General features: G+C 34.3%; 2 protein-coding genes across 22 annotated transcripts in view; one reads left to right on the forward strand and one right to left on the reverse strand.

The window, feature by feature from the left end:
* The first annotated feature begins 1,309 nt into the window (after nt 1–1,309).
* LOC100148951 (uncharacterized) lies at nt 1,310–9,088 on the forward strand. Of its 19 annotated transcripts, none has more exons than XM_087254138.1 (9): nt 1,310–3,206; nt 5,082–5,349; nt 5,466–5,822; nt 5,937–6,050; nt 6,363–6,563; nt 6,738–6,956; nt 7,607–7,828; nt 8,478–8,699; nt 8,908–9,088. In XM_087254138.1, the coding sequence occupies exons 2-9, from the start codon at nt 5,164–5,166 to the stop codon at nt 9,022–9,024; spliced, it is 1,638 nt and encodes a 545-aa protein (XP_087110264.1). In that variant the 5' UTR covers nt 1,310–3,206; nt 5,082–5,163; the 3' UTR covers nt 9,025–9,088. The 19 variants fall into 19 exon arrangements, 18 of the variants coding, with proteins under 18 accessions (XP_087110264.1, XP_087110269.1, XP_087110266.1 ...); XM_087254143.1 differs by having other exon boundaries at nt 1,796–3,206; nt 8,911–9,088; XM_087254140.1 differs by having other exon boundaries at nt 1,796–3,206; nt 8,481–8,699.
* Nucleotides 9,089–14,965: 5,877 nt separating this feature from the next.
* homer1b (homer scaffold protein 1b) overlaps nt 14,966–24,135 on the reverse strand; it is a 61,233-nt gene continuing 52,063 nt past the window's right edge. For 2 of the 3 annotated variants that reach the window (NM_001326290.2, NM_001002496.5), the window contains 4 exons: nt 21,478–21,634; nt 19,546–19,656; nt 19,365–19,445; nt 14,969–16,180 (listed from right to left, as the gene is read on the reverse strand). In NM_001326290.2, the coding sequence (NP_001313219.1) occupies nt 15,992–16,180; nt 19,365–19,445; nt 19,546–19,656; nt 21,478–21,634 (538 nt within the window). In that variant the 3' untranslated portion in view covers nt 14,969–15,991. Of the gene's footprint in view, nt 16,181–19,364; nt 19,446–19,545; nt 19,657–21,477; nt 21,635–24,135 lie in introns of all 3 variants that reach the window. The other variant, XM_087251657.1, reaches the window with a different exon arrangement.

Genomic DNA, 24,135 nt, shown 5'->3' on the forward strand with positions numbered 1-24,135 from the left:
CCCACTAAATTATCAGTTAGAGTTCACTGTAAAAAGTTGCTTATGGAAGTGAGTAAACCTATTGCTTTAAAATAACAAGTTGAATTTACTTAAATAAAATGAGTAAACCCATTAACTTGGAGCCATTAAGTTGATTTAAAGAGATTTCACCCTGAAAATGAAAATTCTCTTATCATTTTCTCACCCTTGACTTGTTCAAAACCTATATGACTTTCTCCTTTTGTAAACAAAACTCACTTTATTGCATTTTGTTAGTCGTGGTATTTTTCATCTGTTTACATTACGTGTTTGCATGTGCGTTTAATTCCAAAATTAATGTTACTCCCCTCCCCTTTGACTGATCACTGACTGGGATCATAACACTTCTGAAGACAAAAGAAGATATTTTGAAATATAATGAAAACCAGTAACTTTATATTGTATATTTTTTCCTATATGGAAATCGATGGGTTCCAGCAACCAGCAGCCTTTTGTGGTGAACAGAAGATATTCTGGATATTAATAAAGGTTTAAAAACACAAGAGGAATAGCAAATTAGGTAATTTTCACTTTTAGCAAACTATCCCTTTAACTTAATTTTATAAATTGCACATAGTTCATACTTAATAATGTTGGGGCAATGAGGTCATGCATTTTTTAAAGTAAAATCATAAAACTATCACTTAATTGTAGTTTAAATCTTTATACTTTAAGATCACAATAAGTGTTTATTTTAAGGTTGACAATAAAACATTACTTCACCCAATTTTTGATATTTTATTTTCACAAAGTTGAAAGTGAAGAGAATATTGTTGATGGAGGTTTTATATTTAAGACTGATTGTTAATGAAGGGTTTATATTTATGCAAAATGTGCATGAAGAAAAATGAAATGCTTATTGAAATATATACAGTTGAAGTCAGAATTATTAACCCCCCTGAATTATTAGCGCCCCCTGTTTAGTTTTTTTCCCCCAATTTCTGTTCAATGGAGAGAATATTTTCTCAACACATTTCTAAACATAATAGTTTTAATAACTAATTTCTAATAACTGATTTATTTTATCTTTGCCCTGATGACAGTAAATCATATTTTACTAGATGTTTTTCAAGACATTTCTGTACAGCTTAAAGTGACAAGGCTTAACTAGGTTATCTAGGCAGGATAGGGTAATTAGGCAAGTTATTGTATGACAATGGTTTGTTCTGTAGACAATCGAAAAATTATCTTAAAGGGGCTAATAATTTTGATAAAATCAAAACTGCTTTTATTCAATTAAATAAGACTTTCTCCAGAAGATAAATATTTTCAGACATACTGTGAAAATTTCATTGCTCTATTAAACATCATGTGGGAAATATTAAAAAAAGAAAACTACTCAAAGGGGAAAACTACTCAAAGGGGGTTTAAAAATTCTGATTTCATCTGTACAATATATAACATAAATTGCATTGAGATTTACAAATGAATGAGTCAATTATCAGCATGAGTTAGAAGCTTTAAAGTAAAAGCCATTTATCCAATATATCCAATATAAAAATTGTATGGAATTATTCCCACATAAAAAAAAATACTAAAGTCATTTAGCACAAACTTTTGAACCATTTTTTGTAAAGTATTTAATGTAATGTTCTGGTCATTTAATACTACTACAGTTACATAAGTGACCCAAAACTGTATTAAGTTGCTTGCAAATACATTACACTTCAATGTGCCACATTTTACTGCAGTTAAAACCAAAATATAGCACAGTGTTTATTATCAGTGCACAATAGTTAATAATAGTCTGCTGTAACATCTATTACCAAATTGAAAATACTGAAATATATACAGACTAGTTTGTAGAGACATTATAGCACTTACTCTATGATTACTAAAGTATTTGTTTCAAATGGATTGGGTGGTGATGACAGAATTGCTTGGAACTCCTCAATGTCTTTAAAAAAATAAGTCTAGAAAAAAATCAGATCTATTTAATGAGTTACAATGTTGATTTAAGCAGATCTCGTGTGTTTTCAGTTATGCTTCATCAGCTGAATTTAATTTGGGGAATTAATTATACTTTTAAAAGGAGGTATCAATAAGGCAGAAACACCAAAATATCAATATTTGCAGATATAGCTGAATAATCTGCTGTCAGTTTTGGTTAAGAAATGTATTATTGGTGCATCTCTATAATATAGCTGACCTCTTTGTTTGATCATTATGCTTGCTCCAGTGAACCGCTCCACGGTCATTTACTCATCTGAATGCAGCTGGTCTTGTGATCAAACATATGTTCCTTGGCTTTTCCAGTGTACTTTATGCAGTACTTAGCTATTATCATCAGAACAGCACTGCCTCTGGGGCACAAGCAGAACTGTACAGCTAAATAAATGACATTAATTCTATTATGGTACAGCTTACACAAGATGTCGCTGTAGTCCACCTGAAGACTTGTACTTGCAGAACTGTGATGTGCTAGCGTGCTAAACGTGTTTGTGGCTACATTATAAAGAGAATGGAAAGATTGATATCGATACGCCGAGCTTTAAACAGAGTGTAAAACAATCAAGTTTATGATTAAGACAAATGTTCGAAGAGGAGCTTAAGATGTGCTTAAAATAAGCTTAAAACTGCTTAAATCGGCGATGCGCCAGAGTGAAAAGTCATATAGGCTTTTAATATAATCACAATGTACATAATTTAAAAAATTGTCAATAGAGTTTCAAGGTCATTGAAACGCACATCTATAGAATAAAATCCCTGTCATAAATATTTCGTGCGTAAATAAAATTCAAGCATCTGTAATTTGGAATAAAAATCACTGTTGAACATTTTGTGCGTAAATAAAATTCACGCATCCGTAATTTGCAATAAAATCACAGTGACAGTACATACACAGACAGCATGACCGTCCTTCTCGCAGATGGCCATGGTGTGACCGCAGTATAAACTCGCACGTCTTCCTTGACTTCAGCCATTTAAACATAGGCGCGCGCTCTCTAACCGAAAGCGACGCGTCTCTATAGCAACCTCTCGCGACACAACCTCTCCGATGCGGCACCTCATGATATTTGTAAACAAAACATACACTGGAGTCTCAGATTGGCCACCTACATGATAAATGTGGGCATTGAATTAATTGTATGTAGGATATTGTTCTAGAGTCAGCTGGTAAAACATGTGCCAGGGTTGTGGATCATTCACCGTGGTGACCCCTGATGAAGAACTGAATATGCAGAGAGGTGAGTGAGTTGGACTACAATTGAATTACTTCACAAAAATAATTCACTGTTTACAAGCATTGAAAACTCCACCTGCTGGCCAAAACTGTGTACAGTACATGCGACCAAAGCCGTCATACCACGGTATAAAAGAGGTTACTGACGGCAATAAGGAATTACACTAATAAAAAATAATGAGTAGAGCAATAGAATATGTCTTCTATTCAATTTTACAAATTATTTACCGCTAAACTATTATTGTTATTATTATTAGTAGTATTTTATTTTATTGTTTTTTCTTAAAGTATGTTATTAGCTTTAGATGTTTTAGCAGTCAAGTACGTTTTTTTTCTGTAAATGTTCTGGAATGTTTTTTTTTTTTTTAAGAAAATAAATATGCACAACATGTTTTTAAAGTGAATATACATTTGTTTTAATGTGCTTTATGCTATACAAATATTACAAGAATTGTAAAATGTATAAACTAATTTAAAAGCATATTGTGTTAATGACCACTTTAGCTACACATACTGTAGTAATGTAATAGATTCCCCCGCGGCGTCGTCATGGTTATTTTAGAACTTTCAGATAAATTGGAGTGTTCTACTTTTTACATCATACCGAGTCGTCGAATGATCGTAAGTACATTTTGCACGGTGCTTTTCACCTTTTTATGTTAATAAATCTTTTTTTTTTTCTGTTAAAAATGTTTAATATTTCAGAAAACATAGTGTGTTAGCTCAAATATTGTATTATAGCTGCTTTTCCGCTGTCCGGTTTTGGTTAAAGATGTCTGGCAGACCAAAAGCCCTGGCGGTGACCGGAGGTATAGGTCTTTACAGGCCGGGCAGTTGAAAAGCAGCTATTGTTTTAAACTAACGTTTCAGGCAGTAAAATACACATTCACAATGCTATATACAGTGGGGTAGTTTTAAGCGGGGATGAAAGTAACATTTTTAATAAAAAACTAATTAACAAAACTATATGTTTGTTGTGGTAACTCTATCAAGACCAGGTGTCATTTTGTATCAATGTAGAACAACTCCAATACTGTAACTTCACGTCAAACAAAAGTTGGACATTGGACGAACATGGGTGGGTCAGAAGTAACACAATATTTGCTAGATTTACTGGCTTAATGTAGTTTATTTGAAATATATTTGACTATGACCTTGTTAATGTTAACCGCAAACATATTTAGTCCTTTATTTTTGTAAAAAAAAAAAAAAAAAAAAAAAAAAAAAACATTAAACTGCATTTTCATTGTAAATTTCAGCTCCATCAAATGTTTCTAAAGCAATCCACCAATGCAAAATTTTTAAATTTTCTACAATTTATTGAATATTTTTAGTTTTATTGGCAATATGCATTAACTCTTTATCTGAATCCAAACACTGCAAACTCTAATGTGGAAGTGAAAATTAAGGTTTGACAATTAAATAACAGTGTCGGCCTACTTTCGTCCTCACAGGAACTCTTGTCATTTAATCCTGATTTACTTTTATACTGAAAACTCAGACATTTAATACTTAAGGATGTGTTATTGCACTAAATAACCTGTAGATTGATCATTAGTGTGACACATGACATCAGAAACACAACTTGTAATATGGCAAAAAAAACGATACGATAATTCTGCTGTTAAAAGCTGAAACTGGGACCTAACCGCAGGACACAGTCCTAAAATCAGCTGATATTTGGCAGCTCCATCAAGGGTTGTGCTGTTATAGCCTGGAAAGCAAATGTTGTCAGGGTTTTCCCATGTTACTTTCATCCCTGCACTCCCCTAATGCTGTAATTTTCATTGCATTACTGTGTGTTTTGGTTATTTTAAGTGAATAAAAAACTGTTCAGAAGCTTTCTATTATTTACTAATCTCATCTCTTTGTTTCACAGTGCTTTACAGTGTGTTTGCCATCGTCATCAGTGTCTATCGATCTTCTACTTCTTCTGTTTCGTCATTGCGTTTGTCACCAGCATGTCGACCATTGATTTTAACCATCTTTCCAACCTGATTCCTGCCTCTCTGTCACCTGAGAGCGCAGAAGAGCTCGCCACGGCCCTCTCCACCGGCCGCTGGTGGGCTATCATGGAGGTTTTACACCCCATCGATGAGGAGCATCAGTTTGACTTCACTTCAGGTTACCAGAGTCAAACTGTGGAGGTAACTTACAAAAAATGAAATATTAATGAAATGAAAAAGCTAAATCAAGTTAACCTAAGACAAATTAACTCATAATATATTAAACTGACTTAAAATTATGTCCGTTTCTTCAACAGGATGACAGAGAGTTTTCTGCGTCTGGTCCAGCAGAGACAGCAGATGCGTCCTCCGTCCCTGAGGCCTCAGATGAGCTCGCCTCTGCCCTCGCTGCACGGGCCATCGTAGAGGTCGAGCGCCCTATTGAGGAGCCTCAGGTTGACATCTCCTCTGTGCCGTTTTTGGAGGCACCAGAAACATCACCAGGAGCTTCTGTGCCTGAGAACGGGGAACCCACCACATCCCCAGTCCTCAAGAGCCAGATAGAGCCGCCTGGAGCTCCCGTATATGCCGAGTCTGACACCCCGGGCTACCTCTTTTTCGGAAATCAAAACCCCACGCCTGCTGAGCCAACTTTGGCCCCACCTGTGTCTTCTGTAAGTCACTGCTGCCTCTCGCTTTCACTTATCTGCAGAATATTAATAAAAAAAAGCTTTAAACTGGGCTATTAAGTTCTCAGTATTCATTTAATCTGTTTGTTTCTTCAATAGGTCAACGGAGACGTGTTTCAGATGGTTTCAGCGGAGCCTAAAGATTCTAAAAGATTTCGAAGAGTTTCGAGGTGTCGCCGGTCTTCTTCTCTGCTGAAGATAAGGGAGGCATGGGTGAGTTCCTGCTTCCTTTTAGTTATACTCAGTGTTGCTGGGTGGAGATTTTAGTCTACACAGTAGTGAACATTTGAAGTGGATCAAAATTGAGATTGGGAGTTGTTCAATAGTTTTAGAACAACCAGTGTTGACCACTCCAAACCGAGTATACTATTATCTGCAGCCATCATTTAAAAGCTCACATATCAGCACATGATTTATCTAGGACCTGCTTAATTCAAGGACTCCACATATAGATTAAATTGACAGATCTTCAGGTTGTCTGTAAATCTGTTCAGAGTAACATGATTTTGTCTTTGTCTCCAACAGCTTAAAGAATTTGCGAAACACATGCCTCTTCAGAACCAGCAGCATGTGGAGGTTGTAGCCAGTAGGGGACAAAATCGAATCCCTGAACCACAGCCTGAGGAGCAACCTGAAAGACCTCAGCGGACAGATGTGAACGAAATAATCCGTGAGATTCTGTCTGGTCTTCAGCCTGCTTGTCCTCCCAGAAGAATGAGAGAACCGGTTAGTTTCTGCTTTCTTTTTTATTCAGTCTTAGAATTAATAAACTCACTTACTTAGAGCTTTAGTAGATTCAGTGTTAAATCATAGACTTTACATGTAGCAATTTTTATTGACAGATCTTCAGGTTGTCTATAAATTTGTTGAGTAACATGATTTCGACTTTGTCTCTAACAGGATGAAGCATTTGTGAATCAGATGCCTCATCAGAACCAGCAGCATGTGGAGGTTGTAGCCAGTAGGGGACAAAATCAGATCCCTGAGCCACAGCCTGAGGAGCAGCAACAGGATAACCCTGAAAGACCACAGCAGAGAGATTTAGTAGTGAATGGAAGAGTCCGTGGGGTTCTGCGTGGTCTTCAGTCTGCTCGTCCTCTCAGAAGAATGAGAGAACAGGTTAGTCAGTCTTAGAATAAAAAATGAGTCTACACTGAATGTGCTTTTACAGGATTGTTCCCAAAATATCAAGCATCCATCTGATTATGGAAAAAATGTAACTAAATGTGTTACTTAGTTACGTTTTAAAGTAATTGATGTAAAAAAATATGTTATATCTGCATTATTTTTAGATTAAGATCTGCTTAAGATGGTCATATATGATTTTTTACCCAACACTAATGCTTATGAATATGCTCAAATGTTCTCTTTAACCCTTGTGTATTGTTACTACCCTTGCATTATGTTAGTGGCTGTTTTTGTCCCATTGACCTCATCATAACGACACTTTTTGATAGTAAAGTCTTGACACCATATAATCATGTAATCTAGATTGTTGGTGGCTTTCTCAGTTGAGAAGAGGAAATTTTTTACTGTTGATCATTAGTTTGCACTATTAACCCTTTAGAAAGGCCTGTGCAAAAAAAGTGTCTGGCTTTAATATGAAGTTCTATTGAGGATAACAACTCATAGTGTGCGTGCATAAATACTTACAGAGTTTTGATAGATTCAGTGTTAAATCATTAATTCCACATATAGAAGTTAGAGTTGACAGATCTTCAGGTTTTCTATAAATCTGTTGAGTAACATGATTTTGTCTTTGTCTCCAGCAGGATGAAGCATTTGTGAACCAGATGCCTCATCAGAACCAGCAGCAAGTGGAGGTTGTAGCCAGTAGGGGACCAAATCGGATCCCTGAGCCACAGCCTGAGGAGCAGCAACAGGATGAACCTGAAAGACCTCAGCAGATAGATTTAGTAATAAATGGAAGAGTCCGTGGGGTTCTGCGTGGTCTTCAGTCTGCTCGTCCTCTCAGAAGAATGAGAGAACAGGTTAGTTCCTGCTTTCTGTTTTACCCAGAATTAAGAATTCGTCTACACTAATTGTGCTTTTCCAGAATTGCTCCCCAAAAACTAACTAAATATGTTACTTAGTTACTTTTTAAAGTAAGTGATGTAAAAATATGTTATAGCTGCATTATTTTTATATTAAGATAGGCTTAAAATTGTCATATATGACTTTTTAACTCAATGCTGTTGCTTATAAATATGCTCAAATGTTCTCTTTAACCCTTGTGTGCTGTTATTACCCTTTCATTATGTTAATGGCTGTTTTTGCCCCGTTGACTTCTATAATAATGACACTTTTTGATTGTAAAGCCTTGACACCCAATATTCATACATTACATTCTTGATTGTTGGTGGTTTTCCCGGTTGAGAAGAGGAAACGTTTGTCATTTTTACTGATGATCATTCGTTTGCATCGTTAACTCTTTAAATAAGCCTGTGCAAAAAAGTGTCTGGCTTTTATATGGAGTTTTATGGAGTAAATCAACAAATCATAGTGTGCGTGCACTAACTTATTTAGAGTTTTAGTAGATTCAGTGTTAATTCATAGACTCCACATATAGAAGTTTGAGTTGACAGATCTTCAGATTGTCTGTAAATCTGTTGAGCAACATGATTTTGTCCTTGTCTCCAGCAGGATGAAGCATTTGTGAACCAGATGCGACATCAGAATGAGCAGCCTGTGGAGGTTGTGGCCAGTAGGGGACAAAATCAGATCCCTGAACCACAGCCTGAGGAGCAGCAACAGAATGAATCTGAGAGACCTCAGCAGAGAGATTTAGTAATAAATGGAAGAGTCCGTGGGGTTCTGCGTGGTCTTCAGTCTGCTCGCCCTCTCAGAAGAATGAGAGAACAGGTTAGTTCCTGCTTTCTGTTTTAACCAGAATTAAGAATTCGTCTACACTGAATGTGGTTTTCTAGAATTGTTCCCCAAAAAAAAGTTGTGGTCAAATTAAGACTTAAAATCCCCCCAGAGTGGATGACAATGTCCTCAACAGCACACTTACAAGTGTTGTATCTGAAACTGACAGAAAGAGATTTTCATGATTACGTCTGTTCTTCAGCAGGACAACATTGTTAATCTCCAGAACCCTCCTCTCCGGCAACCACGGCCTGGTCCACCGCCTACCTACATTCGCAGGACGGTGGTGGGCAGCATTGGAGATTTTCCACGCCATTGATGAGGAGCCTGAAATTCAGCCTCAAAGATGAACAAATAAATTAATAAAGAGATTTTTAAACAGAGTTCTGGAACTATATTTATGCTTTAAGAGCACCTTGTCAATGCCACAGCCTACCTGAGTATTGTTGCTGACCATGTCCATCCCTTTATAACCACAATGTATGACGATACGCGTGGATTTCCTCCGGTTTATCCCACAGTCCAACTATATAGGTGAATTGAATAAACTAAATTGGCAATAGTGAATGTGAGTGTTTCTCAGTACTGGGTTGCAGCTGGAAGGGTATGCACTGTGTAAAACATAATGGAAAAATGACATTGCAATATTTTGCTTTGCTACAGTTCAGTTAGGTTCATAAAGATTTGGAAATCGACACAGTTCTAATATTTTTGGCTCTATACACCAACACACTGGATTTTAAATGAAACAAACAAGATATGCTTTAACTACAAGACCGTCAGCTTTAATTTGAGGGTATTTACATCCAAATCAGGTAAAAGCTGTAGGAATTACAACGGTTTACATATGTAAATATAAACCACATTCTAGAGTCAATTAAATCACCTTTCTTCCCAATTCTGATGCTCGGTTTGAACTGCAGTAGATCGTCTTTACCATATTTACATGCCTAAGTGCATTTAGTTGCTGCCATGTGATTGGCTGATTAGAAATTTGCATTAATGAGCAGTTGAACAGGTGTACCTAATAAAGTGGCCGGTGAGTGTATATATACCGTATATAGAAGCAAACAGATTTATTTTTACTCACCTTGCAATGTGATATAAAATTGTCACCAGTAGATGGAGGGGAAAAAAGAATGTGAATGAAAATGTGAATTTTAAAGCTTTTTTAGTCGACTACAAGAAAAATCTCAGTTATAAAATGGATAGTTCATGTCCTTCAGCCTGAGTTTTTCCTTGATTCTGCAACTTTTGCTTTGGTAAATTTTCTGCTATCAGTATTGCGCCAAAGAAACCTTTATTTGTTTCATTTCTTTAGTTTTATTTTTGTAAAACCTTGGTGCTTTTAGGAAATAAGTATGAAGCTGTGGTTTATAGTGAATTTATAATGGTACAGTACATCACTCTACATGAATCCCCCTTTTAAATTCACTGAACCGTTGGTTCTTTTGGCTTTCTGCTTTATTTATTTTTTTGAATCCCCACTTTAAGCTTAAACTAATTTTATTTTGAATTTTATTTTTACTTCTTTTAAAAAAAAAATTAATTAAAAGCTTTTTGGAGCTCTCTCTCTCTCTCGTTCACTGGCTCTTTTGGTCAGATCAAATGATTTATAAAATGAAACAGATCAAATAAACAGTTCCTCAAGTCAGTACTGATATCAGAATGCTTATACCAAGCTGCAATCACTGTATGTCTGTGGAGTATTTTGCAACAGCCTAGAACGCAAATCAGCCAATCAAAATCAAGGACTGGAACAATTTGATTTATTAATAACCAGGGTTTTCCTGGCATGGTATTCTGAGTATGACGTTTTGACTGCCTGATATAAATACATTTTACATTATTGAAATCTTATTAAGCAAAACATTTAGTTATTTACAAAAAGAAACTAAGAAGCTAACATTAAATTTAAATAATAATTACATAACCAGTGCTTGAGCAACACTTGAGGTCTGTCTGCCTTATTTTTGTGAAAAACATGAAACCAAATGACAATATGTGGCCACTATGTAGGGACATTTTAATTAACTATAGTAAATGTTACAGAGCTGCTCTGTTCCAGAAATTCCCTTTCTTTAACACCTTTATTTATAACAGGATTACACTATTGATGAATGAATAAATAAATGAATGAATGTGGGCATTGCATTAATTGTATGTAGGCTACTGTTCTAGAGTCAGCCGGAAAAACATGTGCCAGGGTTGTGGATCATTCACCGTGGTGACCCCTGATGAAGAGCTGAATATGCAGAGAGGTGAGTGAGTTGGACTACAATTGAATTACTTCACAAAAATAATTCACTGTTTACAAGCATTGAAAACTCCACCTGCTGGCGACACCTGCTGGCCAAAACTGTGTACATGCGACCAAACCTCAAACCCAAACGTGCATATTAGTTTTTCTCAAATGCTAAACACATTTCACAAATGTTTCCTCCATGTTCAAAAAAAATGTCTAAACACAACACCTTAGTTCTCTCTAGTGTATGGTTGTCTGTCATAAATCTCCACGATGAGAAGAACTCCTCAATAGGGTTCAGGAAAGAGGAGTAGGGGGGCAGAAAGACATTTAACAAGTGGTTACTGTTGGTGGTGAACCACTCTCTGATTTAATTTCTTCTGTGGAAGTGGACATTGTCCCAAATGATCACATGAATGTGATGTGCGGGCCCAGGTTGGTGTTGTTGGTAGTCCAAGGGGATGTCTCTTAGCGCCTCTAGGAAAGTGAGAAGACATTGGGTGTTGTAAGATTCAAGGACAACATGCCGGTGGACAAGCCCCTCCAAACCCACGGCAGCACAAAGAGTAATCTTGACATGGTCAATGACTGTTGCTTGCATCTTGTCCTTAATTATGATGTGACGTTGTCTTGGGGGGACCTTCTCTCTCTCCTGGACCTTTTCCTCTCCCTTGTTGGCCTCCTCCTCTTCCTCGTTGGCCTACTTATCTTCATCTATGGCTACTGTAGCTCTTCACCCTCTTTTGAGTCGAATTCCTCTTCCCCTGACTCTGCCTTCATCCATTGTGTTTGTTTGTAATCTTCAGCAAACTGGACTCTGAACTTGCTTTTATACATGTGGTCAGGTTGTGGCCAGTAGGGGACAAAATCAAATCCCTGAACCACAGCCTGAGGAACAACCTGAAAGACCTCTGCAGAGGGATGTGAATGAAATAATCTGTGAGATTCTGTCTGGTCTTCAGCCTGCTCGTCCTCCCAGAAGAATGAGAGAACCGGTTAGTTCTTGCTTTCTCTTTTACCCAGTCTTAGAATTAAAAGTTTGTGTTGAGGAAAAAGCCCTAAATGTGTTACTTAGTTACTTTTAAAAGTATGTCATGAGACAAATATGTTGCATTTGCATTATTTTTAGATTAATATTTAGCCTAATCTTGTCATATAATAGATTCAGAGGTGGGAAGAGTATCCAAAATCTATACTCAAGTAAAAGTAGTTGCAGAATTTTTTACTCATATAAAAGTAACAATCTTTAAAGTTACTTAGAGTAAGAGTAGAAAAGTAAAAGTAGAAAAGTACCTCATGAAATATATAATATAATATAATATAAATATGATATAATATAAAAATATAGTTTGTCAAAATTATCGTCCTCCAGTGATTTAGATTTTCTTTTTCAAATATTTTCCAAGTGATGTTTAACAGAATCAGGAATTTTTCACAGTATTTCCTATAATATTTTTTTTCTTCAGGAGAAATTGTTTATTTGTTTTATTTCGGCTGGAACAAAAGCAGTTTTCCATTGTTTTAAAGCCATTTTAAGGTCAATATTATTGGCCTTCTTAAGCTATATTTTTCGATAGTTTACAGAACAAACCATCATTAACAATTTGCCTAAGTACCCTAACTTTAACCTAACTGACCTAGTTAAGCCTTATCTAGAACAAAACCTCGTAAGACATTTATTTACTGTCATAAATAAAGCATAAATGCAAGCAAGCATAAATAAAATCACTTATTAGAAATGAGTTATTAAAACTATTATGCTTAGAAATGTGTTGAAAAATCTTTCTGTTATATTGGGGGAACAATATACAGGGGGCTATTTAATTTTATATATATTATATATAATATTAGGCATGGGCCGGTATAACCTAGGATAAAATTATCAAGGTTTCAATGTATCATTGTATTGTGATTACTGCTCTAAAATAAATATGTTAGTTTTTAAATGTTTTAAATGTTTTAAATGCTAAAACTTTTTCCCCATTTGAACACAATATATTACATGTTAAAAAAAACATTTAAATGTGAATGACTAATATGTACTGGGATAATCAGTTATTCTATAAAACAGCTAATTGGTTATCCCATAGCAGACCCGTAGCCAGCCCGGTATAAGGGGTGGTTCTTTTTCTCAAAATGTGGATCTTTTAACAGTTATTCACCCCATTTACAATGAATGAGCTTTAAATACTGTATTTTAGTGACATTTTAAGCACTATTTTTTGCTTGTTTGATCGTCATTATAATGACACATTTAATGTACCATAATATTTCCTAAAGATTTAGAGTAAAGAAAAATGAATAAATACTTATTTTTAAAATACAAATGTTTCACATCATAAATCATTAAAAAGATAGGAATCTGTTAAATTTTAAAATAAAAACTGTAGCCTATTGTAGCCTGTAGCCCACAAACTGGCCAGAACATTTAACTGTCCTCACTCAGAATTTGGCTATTTGAATAATAAAAAATTAAAACATAATAATAATAAAAGAGCTTTACAATTTGTCTAGCCTCTCTAATAAATAAGTACATTGGATTTGATTGAAAATTCATGGATGACAAAAATAGCCAAATTAGTTTTCAAATTAATTTTAATATATATATTAAACATATTTTGCTTAGTCTTAAAGCCTTTTTCAATTGATTAATTTTAACTATTTATGATGGCATAGCACTCAAAATAGGACAAATGAGCTCATGGGACAAATTCTGGACCTTAGTCATTGAGGTTTAAGAACCCCCTGAACCCCCCCACCCCCCACCCCGACCTCTCTTTAGAATAAAATCACTGTCATAAATATTTTGTGCGTAAATACATTTCACACATCCGTCACATCGGTGACGTAATTTTGACAGTGGAGTGTCGCTGTTTGATTCGCACTCGTAATCAGGACTTCGTGTCCATGGTGAAACTGTGTTTTGTGTTTGTAAAGTACACTCATCGTAAATTTATCAGTTATATACAAACAGACAAAGAAAGTGTCATATCTGTGTCTGTTCTAATCACAGATTTTGGAATTGTACCCTTGTAAAATTACGAGCACGTTCCATTTTCCTTTACGATTTTATAATTACAGATGCATGAATTTTATTTACGCTTGAAATATTTATGACAGTGATTTTATTCCATAACATGGAAATTATATTAATTTACTTTAAATATTTATTATTGTTGTTTTTATTTACTTACTTTTTATAGTTTTAACCACATATTTCAGGTTATAAACTGTAAAAAATAAATCCTTATCCTTAATATTGCTTTAAATGTTACTCAAATGAAATTTAAAGGTTCATTCATTCATTTTCTTTTCGGATTAGTACCTTTATTAATCAGGCCACAGTAGCCACAGTGAAATAAACCGCCAACTTATCCAGCTTATGTTTTATAGCTACAGCTGCAACCCAACACAGGGAAACACCCATACACTTATTTACACACACATATACTACGGCCAATTTAGCTTATTCAATTCACCTATAGAGCATGTCTTTGCACTGTGGTGGAAACTGGAGCACCCGGAGGAAACCCACGCAAGCGCGGCGAGAACATGCAGAAATGCAAACTCATCCAGCCAGGGCTCAAACCAGTGAACTACTTGCTTTGAGGCAATCGTTCTACCCACTGTGCCACTGTGATGCCCTTAAATTTGACAGCTTTGTCTTGATTATAGTTATTATAGTAAAACTAAAATAAAACAAATAAAAAATATGTGTTACACCTTTGACTAAATTTGATGCACTAAATTAACGAAAACTGAAAAAACTGTGTGAAAAGAACTAGATGTAAAAATAATAATACAAATCCTACAGAAAACAAATGAGTTTAAGCACTTTGCGCTGGAACCCCTAAAATTAAATATTGAAAAAAAAAACGTATAGTTGTATCTCAGTGAGAGTAAAATAACACTGGTCTTAATGTGACTCGCTGTGTGAGAGAAAATAATTTTTCATAAAATGATTATAAAACCTTGGTGAGTCACACTAACATTTCTAAAGAACAACATGGTGAGATATCTTTAAATAGTCTTTATTAACATTGGGAAATCAAAAACAGAATTTTCCCCACATATAAATACAATCGTACTGACAGTGATCTATGTACCGTAACAGCCATCAGCAGGATGGACCTTTTAAATATTACAATAATAGCGTTATTGAAAATCGTAAGGAATCGAATACATAATTGCATTTGGTAAGTTAACAAACAAAAGGAAGATCTTCGTCTTCAAGAAAAAATCCTGAAAAATGTATAGATAGTGGATATAATAAGGCCAATACGATCCAAAAGCAATACACTGATCGCTGGAGAAATCCGAAAGATGACCGTAAATTCGTCCTTTCGAGCGTTTGAGTACCTGACGGATGCATTGAGGTGGCTCACACTAATCTGCCTTACAGACGCTCACACTAATATTGCTCGGTGTATATTACAGGCCTAAAGCGTTTACGCCACATCTACATCTCAGCGTCTGCTAAATGTCAAGAGATTTTTAGGTCAGCGGTTGAGTATCCTGAAACTTTGACTTACTTAACATTGAGGCAGTTTCCATGAAGGGGAAGAGGCGAGCCAATAACGTTTGGCTACAACATATGGCTCTGAATATCCAGTCTTAAAATGCGACTGAAGATCCAGTCAGTGTAATTCATGTAAGTGTCCTCAGCAGCATAGGAAACGTCCATTTTACGCCAACAGCCAGGCACACAAAACCAGCACCGTTAAAGAGTAGGAGCCTATCTGCAGCCGTAGTCTTTGCAGGCTGCCTATTTCGGGGAGGGGAATTCAAGGAAACATCAAGAATGAAAGAAAATGTAGTGTTTGAAACAATAAAACTCGGTCGGTAGCAGTGGCACTGAAGAGAATAAACCTACCTCGAAAAAACTAAAATACAAAATCAAGTGCAACCAAAGGTTAATCATTCCATGTAAGTGAGTGAAGGAGAGTCCGACTGTGAAAGTCAGACTCTCTCTGGGCCTGAATTGGACACTGTGTGGTTTTTATTTAATTTTTCTGTAAAAATGTCTAGTTGAGATGCGAGTCTAGCTGTCTTCGATGAGTTTGGCTAGGTTGTCTCTCAGCTCGGTCAGCTCGAAGATCTTTCCATCCAGGATCTCCAGCAGAGTTTTGAGGTTCTTGCGCAGGTTCTCCTGGTCCACCTGACTGGACTCTAGGCGCTGCTCCAGGTCAGACAACTGTTCCTCTAGCTCCTTGTTCCGCATATCCGTGTCCTGGAACACACACACACACACGTTTATATTAAGCCATTTAGCAGACACTTTTGTTCAAAGTGACTTACAATTGATGAGACATTCAGCGATTCAACAAGTAGAGGCGATACACACAAGAACTGCTGATTATACAAAAGAACTGTTAGTGCTCAGAGAATTGAGAGTTAGGAGAGAGGAGTGTTTTTTAGGCTCACCAGAGTGAAGCACACTTCTTAAATGCACAATTGATTTTTTTTTCATTTATTTTTTTTGTTATTTAGTGATTTTATTTTATTTAGAGTAAGTGTCTTGTGCAAATGTACAAAACAGGTGTCAGAGAGATGAAGGAGTGTGTTTTCTAAAGGTGGTTTGTCAATCCCACTCACCTGTGTGAGGCACAATCAGAATTGCATAATGTTTTGTGGGTGTTTATTACTATAACACATTCACAAATGTATTTGGTCTTAAAAAGAAGACATTTTATTTAAGAAGCTGAATTTTCACCATCATTACTCTAGTCTTTAGTTTTTTTTAACAATAGAAATTACCTACAGTTGAAGTCAGAATTATTAGCCCCCCTTTGATTTAAAAAAAAAAAAAAAATTCCCAAATGATGTTTAACAGAGCAAGAACATTTTCACAGTACGTCTGATAATATATTTTTTTCTAGAGAAAGTCTTATTTGTTTTATTTCCGCTAGAATAAAAGCAGTTTTTAATTTTTTTAAAAAACCATTTTAAGGACAAAACTATTAGCCCCCTTAGGCTATATATTTTTTGGATTGTCTACCGAACAGAATTATTATACAATGACTTGCACAATAACCCCATCCTGCCTAGTTAACCTAATGAACCTAGTTAAGCCTTTAAATGTCACTTTAAGCTGTATGGAAGTGTCTTGAAAAATATCTAGTCAAATATTATTTACTGTCATCATGGCAAAGATAAAATAAATCAGTTATTAGAAATGAGTTAATAAAAGTATTATGTTTAGAAATGTGCAAAAAAATCTCTTTGTCAAACAGAAATTGGGCAAAAAATAAATAAGGGGGCTAATAATAATAATATCATTATCATCATAATAATAATTAGGCAGTAGCAAAGGAAAAACTAAGCAAATATAAAAACTTAAGATCAGAGTCCAAAGAATTGTACACAAATTAATATGTTTAAGAAAAATGCGAAATAAAATTTTAATAAGCAGGAAAAAATCTAGAGAAATATATAAAAAATGAGTTGTAAATGTTGTAGTTTGTAATTCCTAAAGATGTTAGGTGACCAAACTCTTCATTTTAATGGATATAAAGATTTAACAAAACTGTTTTTTTTAAAAAAGCACCAAAAATATTTATTATATTTACTGACTTCATATCTTATTTATACTGAGCACTCTATGCAATTATGGGAAAAAAAGAGACTGCTTAATAATTTCTCTTGATTTACAGGAATTGCTATTTTTGGGTTTAAGTGAAAATATTAATGTTATTGAGACCTGTAAAGACTTACATGGGTAGTAGAGCTGCACAATATATCAAAATTATCAAATTATTATTATCATACATAACGCAATGGTTTGCAATAAAGGAGTGTTTAATGTAAAATAATCTGTGTGTGCCTGCCGTTAGCACAACCTCTCAAAGACTTTTCAGCACATCAGGTTATGTAGCACGTCAACGCGCAAAAACAAGCAGATGGACATGCTGGTTTTCTGGACAAAAATCGGTAACTATTTTAGTCTGGATGCAGAAATATGAGCAAGCCATGTTAAGAAGTAAGCATTTACTCCACTTTGTTTCAAGTGTTTTGTTTTCCTGATTGTTCTCAGGTTGTAAAATCTACATACATTGGAGAAAAGTGGGGTGATGAAATTTATTTTATATTGTTTATTTACATTGTTAAAATGTCTGTAGTGCTTGCCTTTCTCTGAAATATTATCAAACATATGTTGGCTATAACATCTAAATATTTATATACAATTGAAGTCAGAATTATTAGCCCACCTGTTTATTTTTTCCCCATTTCTTGTTTATTGGAGAGAAGATTTTTTAACACATTTCTAAACATAATAATTTAATATCTCATCTCTAATAATTGACTTATTTTATCTTTGCCATGATTACAGCAAATAATATTTGTCTAGATATTTTTCAAGACACTTCTATACAGCTTAAAGTGACATTTAATGGCTTAACTGGGTTAATTAGGTTAACTAGGCAGGATAGGGTTATTAGGCAAGTTACTGTATAATGATGGTTTGCTCTGTATAGTATCATGAAAAAAAAAATATATAGTTTAAATGGGCTAATAATTTTAAACTTTTGTTTATTTAAAAATTTAAAACTGCTTTTATTCTATCCAAAATAAAACAAAATAGAAGAAAAAATATTATCAGACATACTGTAAAACGTTTCTTGCTCCATTAAACATAATTTGAAAAATATTTTAAAAAGAAAAATAAATTCAAAGGGGGGCTAATAAATCTGACATCAACTGTATGTATATTGCATATTAATAATCACATTAAACATGACCTAATTGCATAAACATTTATTATGTATAAACATATGTCTGTAAAGATTATTATTTGGAGGATATGTCAGTAGTACACTGTAAAAAAAACGCTCAACTCAAATTTGTAAGGCAACTTGCAGCAGAGCTTTTTTGAGTACTGCACTTGACTCAATTTAAGTCAACTCATAAAAGCTCTGCAGCAATTTTAGGTTGAGTCAACTTTTTTACAATGTAGTTTAGAACAAAACAAAAATGGAACTTCAGTCAAACGCATAACTATAATGTTTTGAAAAAATTTCAAGTGGTCTCTTAATTATTTCCATTACTGTATATAGATAATTATTGGGTTCCCTAAGTTTTCCCTAAGTAAATAAGTCATAAACCTTTAAACACAGTCCTATTATAAAAACGTATGTGCTTTTATTTTACCTTCTTATTGCATTAACTCATAGAAAAACTACATTACCCATGATGCTATAAGTGAAATATATATTTCAATTGAATTAAATTCAAAGGTCCTAATGTTGTGATTGTCCTTGTAGCTGTTTTGGTTCATGGCTTATTACACTTTAACAAAGAGTTTTTTTGTAAATATTAGAAAGTGATGGGAAGATTAATGTTTATCGCTGCTGAAAAAGTGGACAGGTCATATTATCTATTTGTTCATAATATGATACTTTAAGGATGGTTCTTACCTCTAATTTTTTGGTGAGTTCATCTTTTTGAGCTTGAAGCTGCTTGGCGTTTTCTACTTCTTCTTTCAATCGCATCATTTCCTATGAAAATCAACAGAACGATGTGTTCTTTTTATGAAAAATCTGCATAAAGGAAGTATGTAAAAATGAATGATATCATGACAATAAAAAATAAATATACCTCTTCCTTTGCCCTCAGAGTGCATTCCAGCTCCTCTATTGTTTGGTTCAGCTCAGTTTTCTGGGATTTGATCACGTTGGTTTGACTACTTTGACTTTCCAATTCTGAAACCTTCAGATAAAAAAAAAAAAAATCATAAATTTATTGAGTTACAAAGATCTAACATGAAGAAGAATTTGCCACAGATCATTTTCTCACAGATCATCACACCTGGCTTCATTTAGTAGCATATAAAGGTAATAATCTGCCTGCAACCTTATTAATGGCTGGTTTTCAATTTTGAAAAAAAAGTGTGTCCAATTTTAATGATTTTGACAATAAACATCAAAGCAATTCAAAACATAAAAACATCAAAGCATAAAAAAAAAAGTTTAACCAAAATAACTCTTTTTTTGTGTAATGTTTTTACAGTACTGTAAAAATTATTTGAAGTCTCTGTCAATGTCTTCAAACAATAATATTTGATAAACCAAAGTCACACAAATACTACTTTCACATCTGTCACATCCATAAAAAGCTTTTTCCTAGTTTCCTAGCTTTTTTCTAGTTAATCATTTGGTATCATCAGATACCGCTTATATGAAAGGCAAAGGCCTCCAGATTATGCTTATTTTACCTAAATAAAACATGTTCATGACTGATGATATGACAGGATTTTTAATTATTTAATTAGAACAGCAGGGTCTGACTTTGCTTGAACAAAAGTCTTATCACTTAGCAGAAATAATGTACACTATAGAATATAAAGTCATGGTGCAGTGGAAAAAGAATGAATATTGTGTATGACTCCCATGAGCTTGAAGGACTGCATCCATACATCTCTGCAACGTCTTAAATAACTTATTAATAAAGTCATCTGGAACGACAAAGAAAGCGTTTTTCCAGGACTCCCAGAGTTCATTAAGATTCTTTGGATTCATCTTTAATGCCTCCTCCATCATCTTACCCCAGACATGCTCAATAATGTTCATGTATGGTGACAGGCCTGGCCAATCCTGTAGCACCTTGAACTTCATTGATTTCATGAACTTTGATGTGAAGACTGAAGTATGAGAAGGAGCGCTATCCTGCCGAAGAATTTGCCCTCTCCTGTTGTTTGTAATGTAATGGGTAGCACAAATGTCTTGATACCTCAGGCTGTTGATGTTGCCATCCACTCTGCAGATCTCTAGCATGCCCCCATACTGAATGTAACCCCAAACCATGATTTATCCTTCACCAAACACCAAACAGACTGATTTCTGAGAGAAATTCTGTTGATTCTGTTTTTACTGGATTTTAACTAATTCTGTAGTATTTGTCATGATTAGGATGCAGTTCAACAGATGATTCATCTGAAAAATGTCATCTTTTAAAATGATCAACTAGACGTTAAGTTATTATTTGTTGCTCTTATACAACTGGCATGGACAAAAAGATTTTTGTTAGGTATTAATAAGTGAGACACCTTTTATCCTTTAGATTAGCATTATCTATTTTGGGTTTAATTCAAAGCATTTCTCCAAAGTATTTTGTATAAAGTAAACTCGCCTAGTTTTTTGGTCACGTCCACAACGTATGTTTATTTTCATCATTTGAAACATAAAATATGTTTACAGATTGATATATTTCTGATCCCGTAACTCTGTGGTTATTTATTCATGTTGTTTCATGATGTTTCAATAAAATGTTAACATATACTTTCTTTGTGAATTTATGTTTTAAGATTTTACTGCAAATGTCACATTCATAACGCTGGAATTGCTCATCAGCATTTCAAAACTAAATATCTTTTGAAATCTTTCATTTTAATATCAAGCATTTTGGGAGTGAGATGAACGTCAGCAATTCTGCCGCTGTCGCCAGTTCAAGATAAACGAAGGTCTGACAAGATGTTCTGAACCCCAGGATATGCCATAATCAAATGGTAAAGGTCAAGCATCTCCTACTCACCCGTTTGTGTAGCCTTTCAGCCTCCTCCTGATAAGCGGCGAGCTGCTGTTTCCATTGTTTGACGTTGGCTGTGGACTCCAGCAGAGCAGCTGTGAGCTTAGCATTGTTGCTCTTTAGTGCTGCTAGCTCTGCCTCCCAGTGTTTGTTGGTAGTTGGGCTGTAAATAAAAAAATAAATCAACAATCCAAGTCAAATGACATATAACTAACATTGATTGTTTTCCTTGACTAAGGATTCAGTTAAAGCCAATGGAAGACAAATTCTTTGGCCAAAACAACATAATGCTAACGACCTGACTTCATTGGTACATAATATGAGACATTTTTATTCAGATGATAATAAAAGAGAGGCTTTCACTGTTTTGAATAAACTGCTATTGTAGAAAAATGGCTTATTATTTTCAGAATCAACATCATATCAGCTAATCCTAAACAGAAGTGCCACAGACAATTTAATGACAGGCAGGATACAATGTACATCTTTTCTCCTTCCTTTGGGGTCACTTAATGTTGCACTCATAACTCAGAAAGCCAATGGACATTAAGGCTGCACTCATGACCAAGCTGTCATGCTTTTCACAATAGTAGAGTCACATGCCCTTACATGTCCAAAATTCAGACCAATTTCAAAATAAAATAATAGCTATGACGTATGATTTCATGTATAAAGATTCACTGGCTTTTATATTGTTTGCATTTTATTTAGCAGACACCTTATTTTTTCACAAACTATACAACTTTAATACAAGATGTATATACTACCAAACATATGACTGTTAATTAAATAAATTAATAAATTACATTTTTGTTTTTTTTATAGTTTTATAGTACTCTGTAAATAAAATTAAAAAAAAATTAATAGTACAGAATGAAATGATTAAATGTTTCATTGAACTTCAATAAAATATTACACTACCATTTAAAGTTTTGTGCTAAATAATATTTTTTAAGATACTTAATAAATTCAAAGGCTTTTCAGCAAGGATATTAAATGGACCAAAAGTTAAAATAGAGATGTTTTGAATTTTACAAAACTATTCATTTGAATCTATTTATGAGCAGCACATTAATCAGCTTAAATGCTAAAAATAAGAACTGAATAACACATAAAAATAAAAACATGATTTCTGAAGGGTCATGTATGAGGTTATCATCAGCGATGTAGCCCTCGTGGATCACTCGAAAACACCCCCTGTCATTAAACCGAACTATAACTCCCTAAATGCCCTGCAGTCACACACCTGTTTCGGTTCACCTGCTGATTACACACAGAGTAGAAGGACATCATCACTGATTACAAGAACCATATATACACCACTCACAAACATCCAGTGCTGAGTCTAGTTTCACTGTAGTCTTTGCAATTTTTGCTAAGTTTGACCCTTTGTTTATACTAAAAAAACATATTATTAAAGTATATTGATATTTCACAAATATTATAATTGTACTGTATTCTTGACCACACAAATGTAGCCTTGGTTACCATAAGATTGTTTAACAAAGACATTTAAAAGTTATTATGCAATAGTGGTGGGCAGAGTGAGGCTTTATGAACACTGAAACAGTCAAAGCAAAAATGTTGAAGCTTCGAAACCCATCTCTACACCTAGTAGTCATTTGTACGACTACTCTGGAACAACTTCAGCAAAGAAACAGTTACACAAATTGAGATGTTTTTCTGACTAAGATAATAGGTTTGAATCCAGGGTGATGAAGCTATACATACAAGTTTTTAAATGCTCTGTTCTTGTAACATGTTCTGTTTTAATGTTAATTGGACATCCAAATGAACACTTTTTGAATAAATGTCTTGTTTTGTCATAAAAAGTAACATTATTAGAATAATTTACGTCATAATTTCAAAGTATTTTTACATGTCGGGATTCAAACTCTGGCCATCTGCAGCACAGTTACTCTGCGCACACGCACGGTCCACTTGGTTACAATGAGAAGGTTTTTTCTGATTTTCTCAGTCAAACGCAGATTTGCCAGGTCTCAAAAGACTTCTGAAATGACCGATGCGTTGAATCGCTTCAGACCTGGTGTTTTGAAACACTTTAACAATGACTAGGGTGGTTCAGATCATGCATTGTTTCGAAACATTTGCATTTTAGGATCTTGACACTGTCAAAACGTTAGTTTACTGATAGCCATCCCTATTGTGTAATTATACTGAACACTCTTAAAAATAAAGTTTCTTTGTTTTATATGGGTGGGTCCATGATAAAACTTTAAGATCTATGTCATCTATTACATAAATGTTCTTCACACTAATTAAAAATGGTTAATTTAGTAATCAATTTTAAGAATAAAATTAATAATAACTGATAACAAATTATTTTTATGAGTGCATATAAAAAGTGAAATCAGACAAATTTTTCACTTTTTGTGTATTTAGTTATGTTTCTGCTGCTTTTGCCATCTCAAAAAAAAAAAAATAAATAAACAACTAAAAGTAAAACATGTAGCGGATTTGTTATGATCTAAATCTAAATAAGTGCCTTAAGTATTTTTCTGCCAGTTTTGAAAATAAAAAGGGTGTTTATTTACATAACCACTGAGAGATTTAACCAAAGTGAGTTTTAAACTTTTATTAAGACTCCTTAGAATCATATCAACTTGGCCGTCTGATGTCATCTTTAAAACATTTACCTTTGAC

This window comes from Danio rerio, chromosome 5 (assembly GCF_052040795.2).
Source record: "Danio rerio strain M-AB ecotype USA chromosome 5, GRCz13ab, whole genome shotgun sequence".
NCBI lineage: Eukaryota > Metazoa > Chordata > Actinopteri > Cypriniformes > Danionidae > Danio > Danio rerio.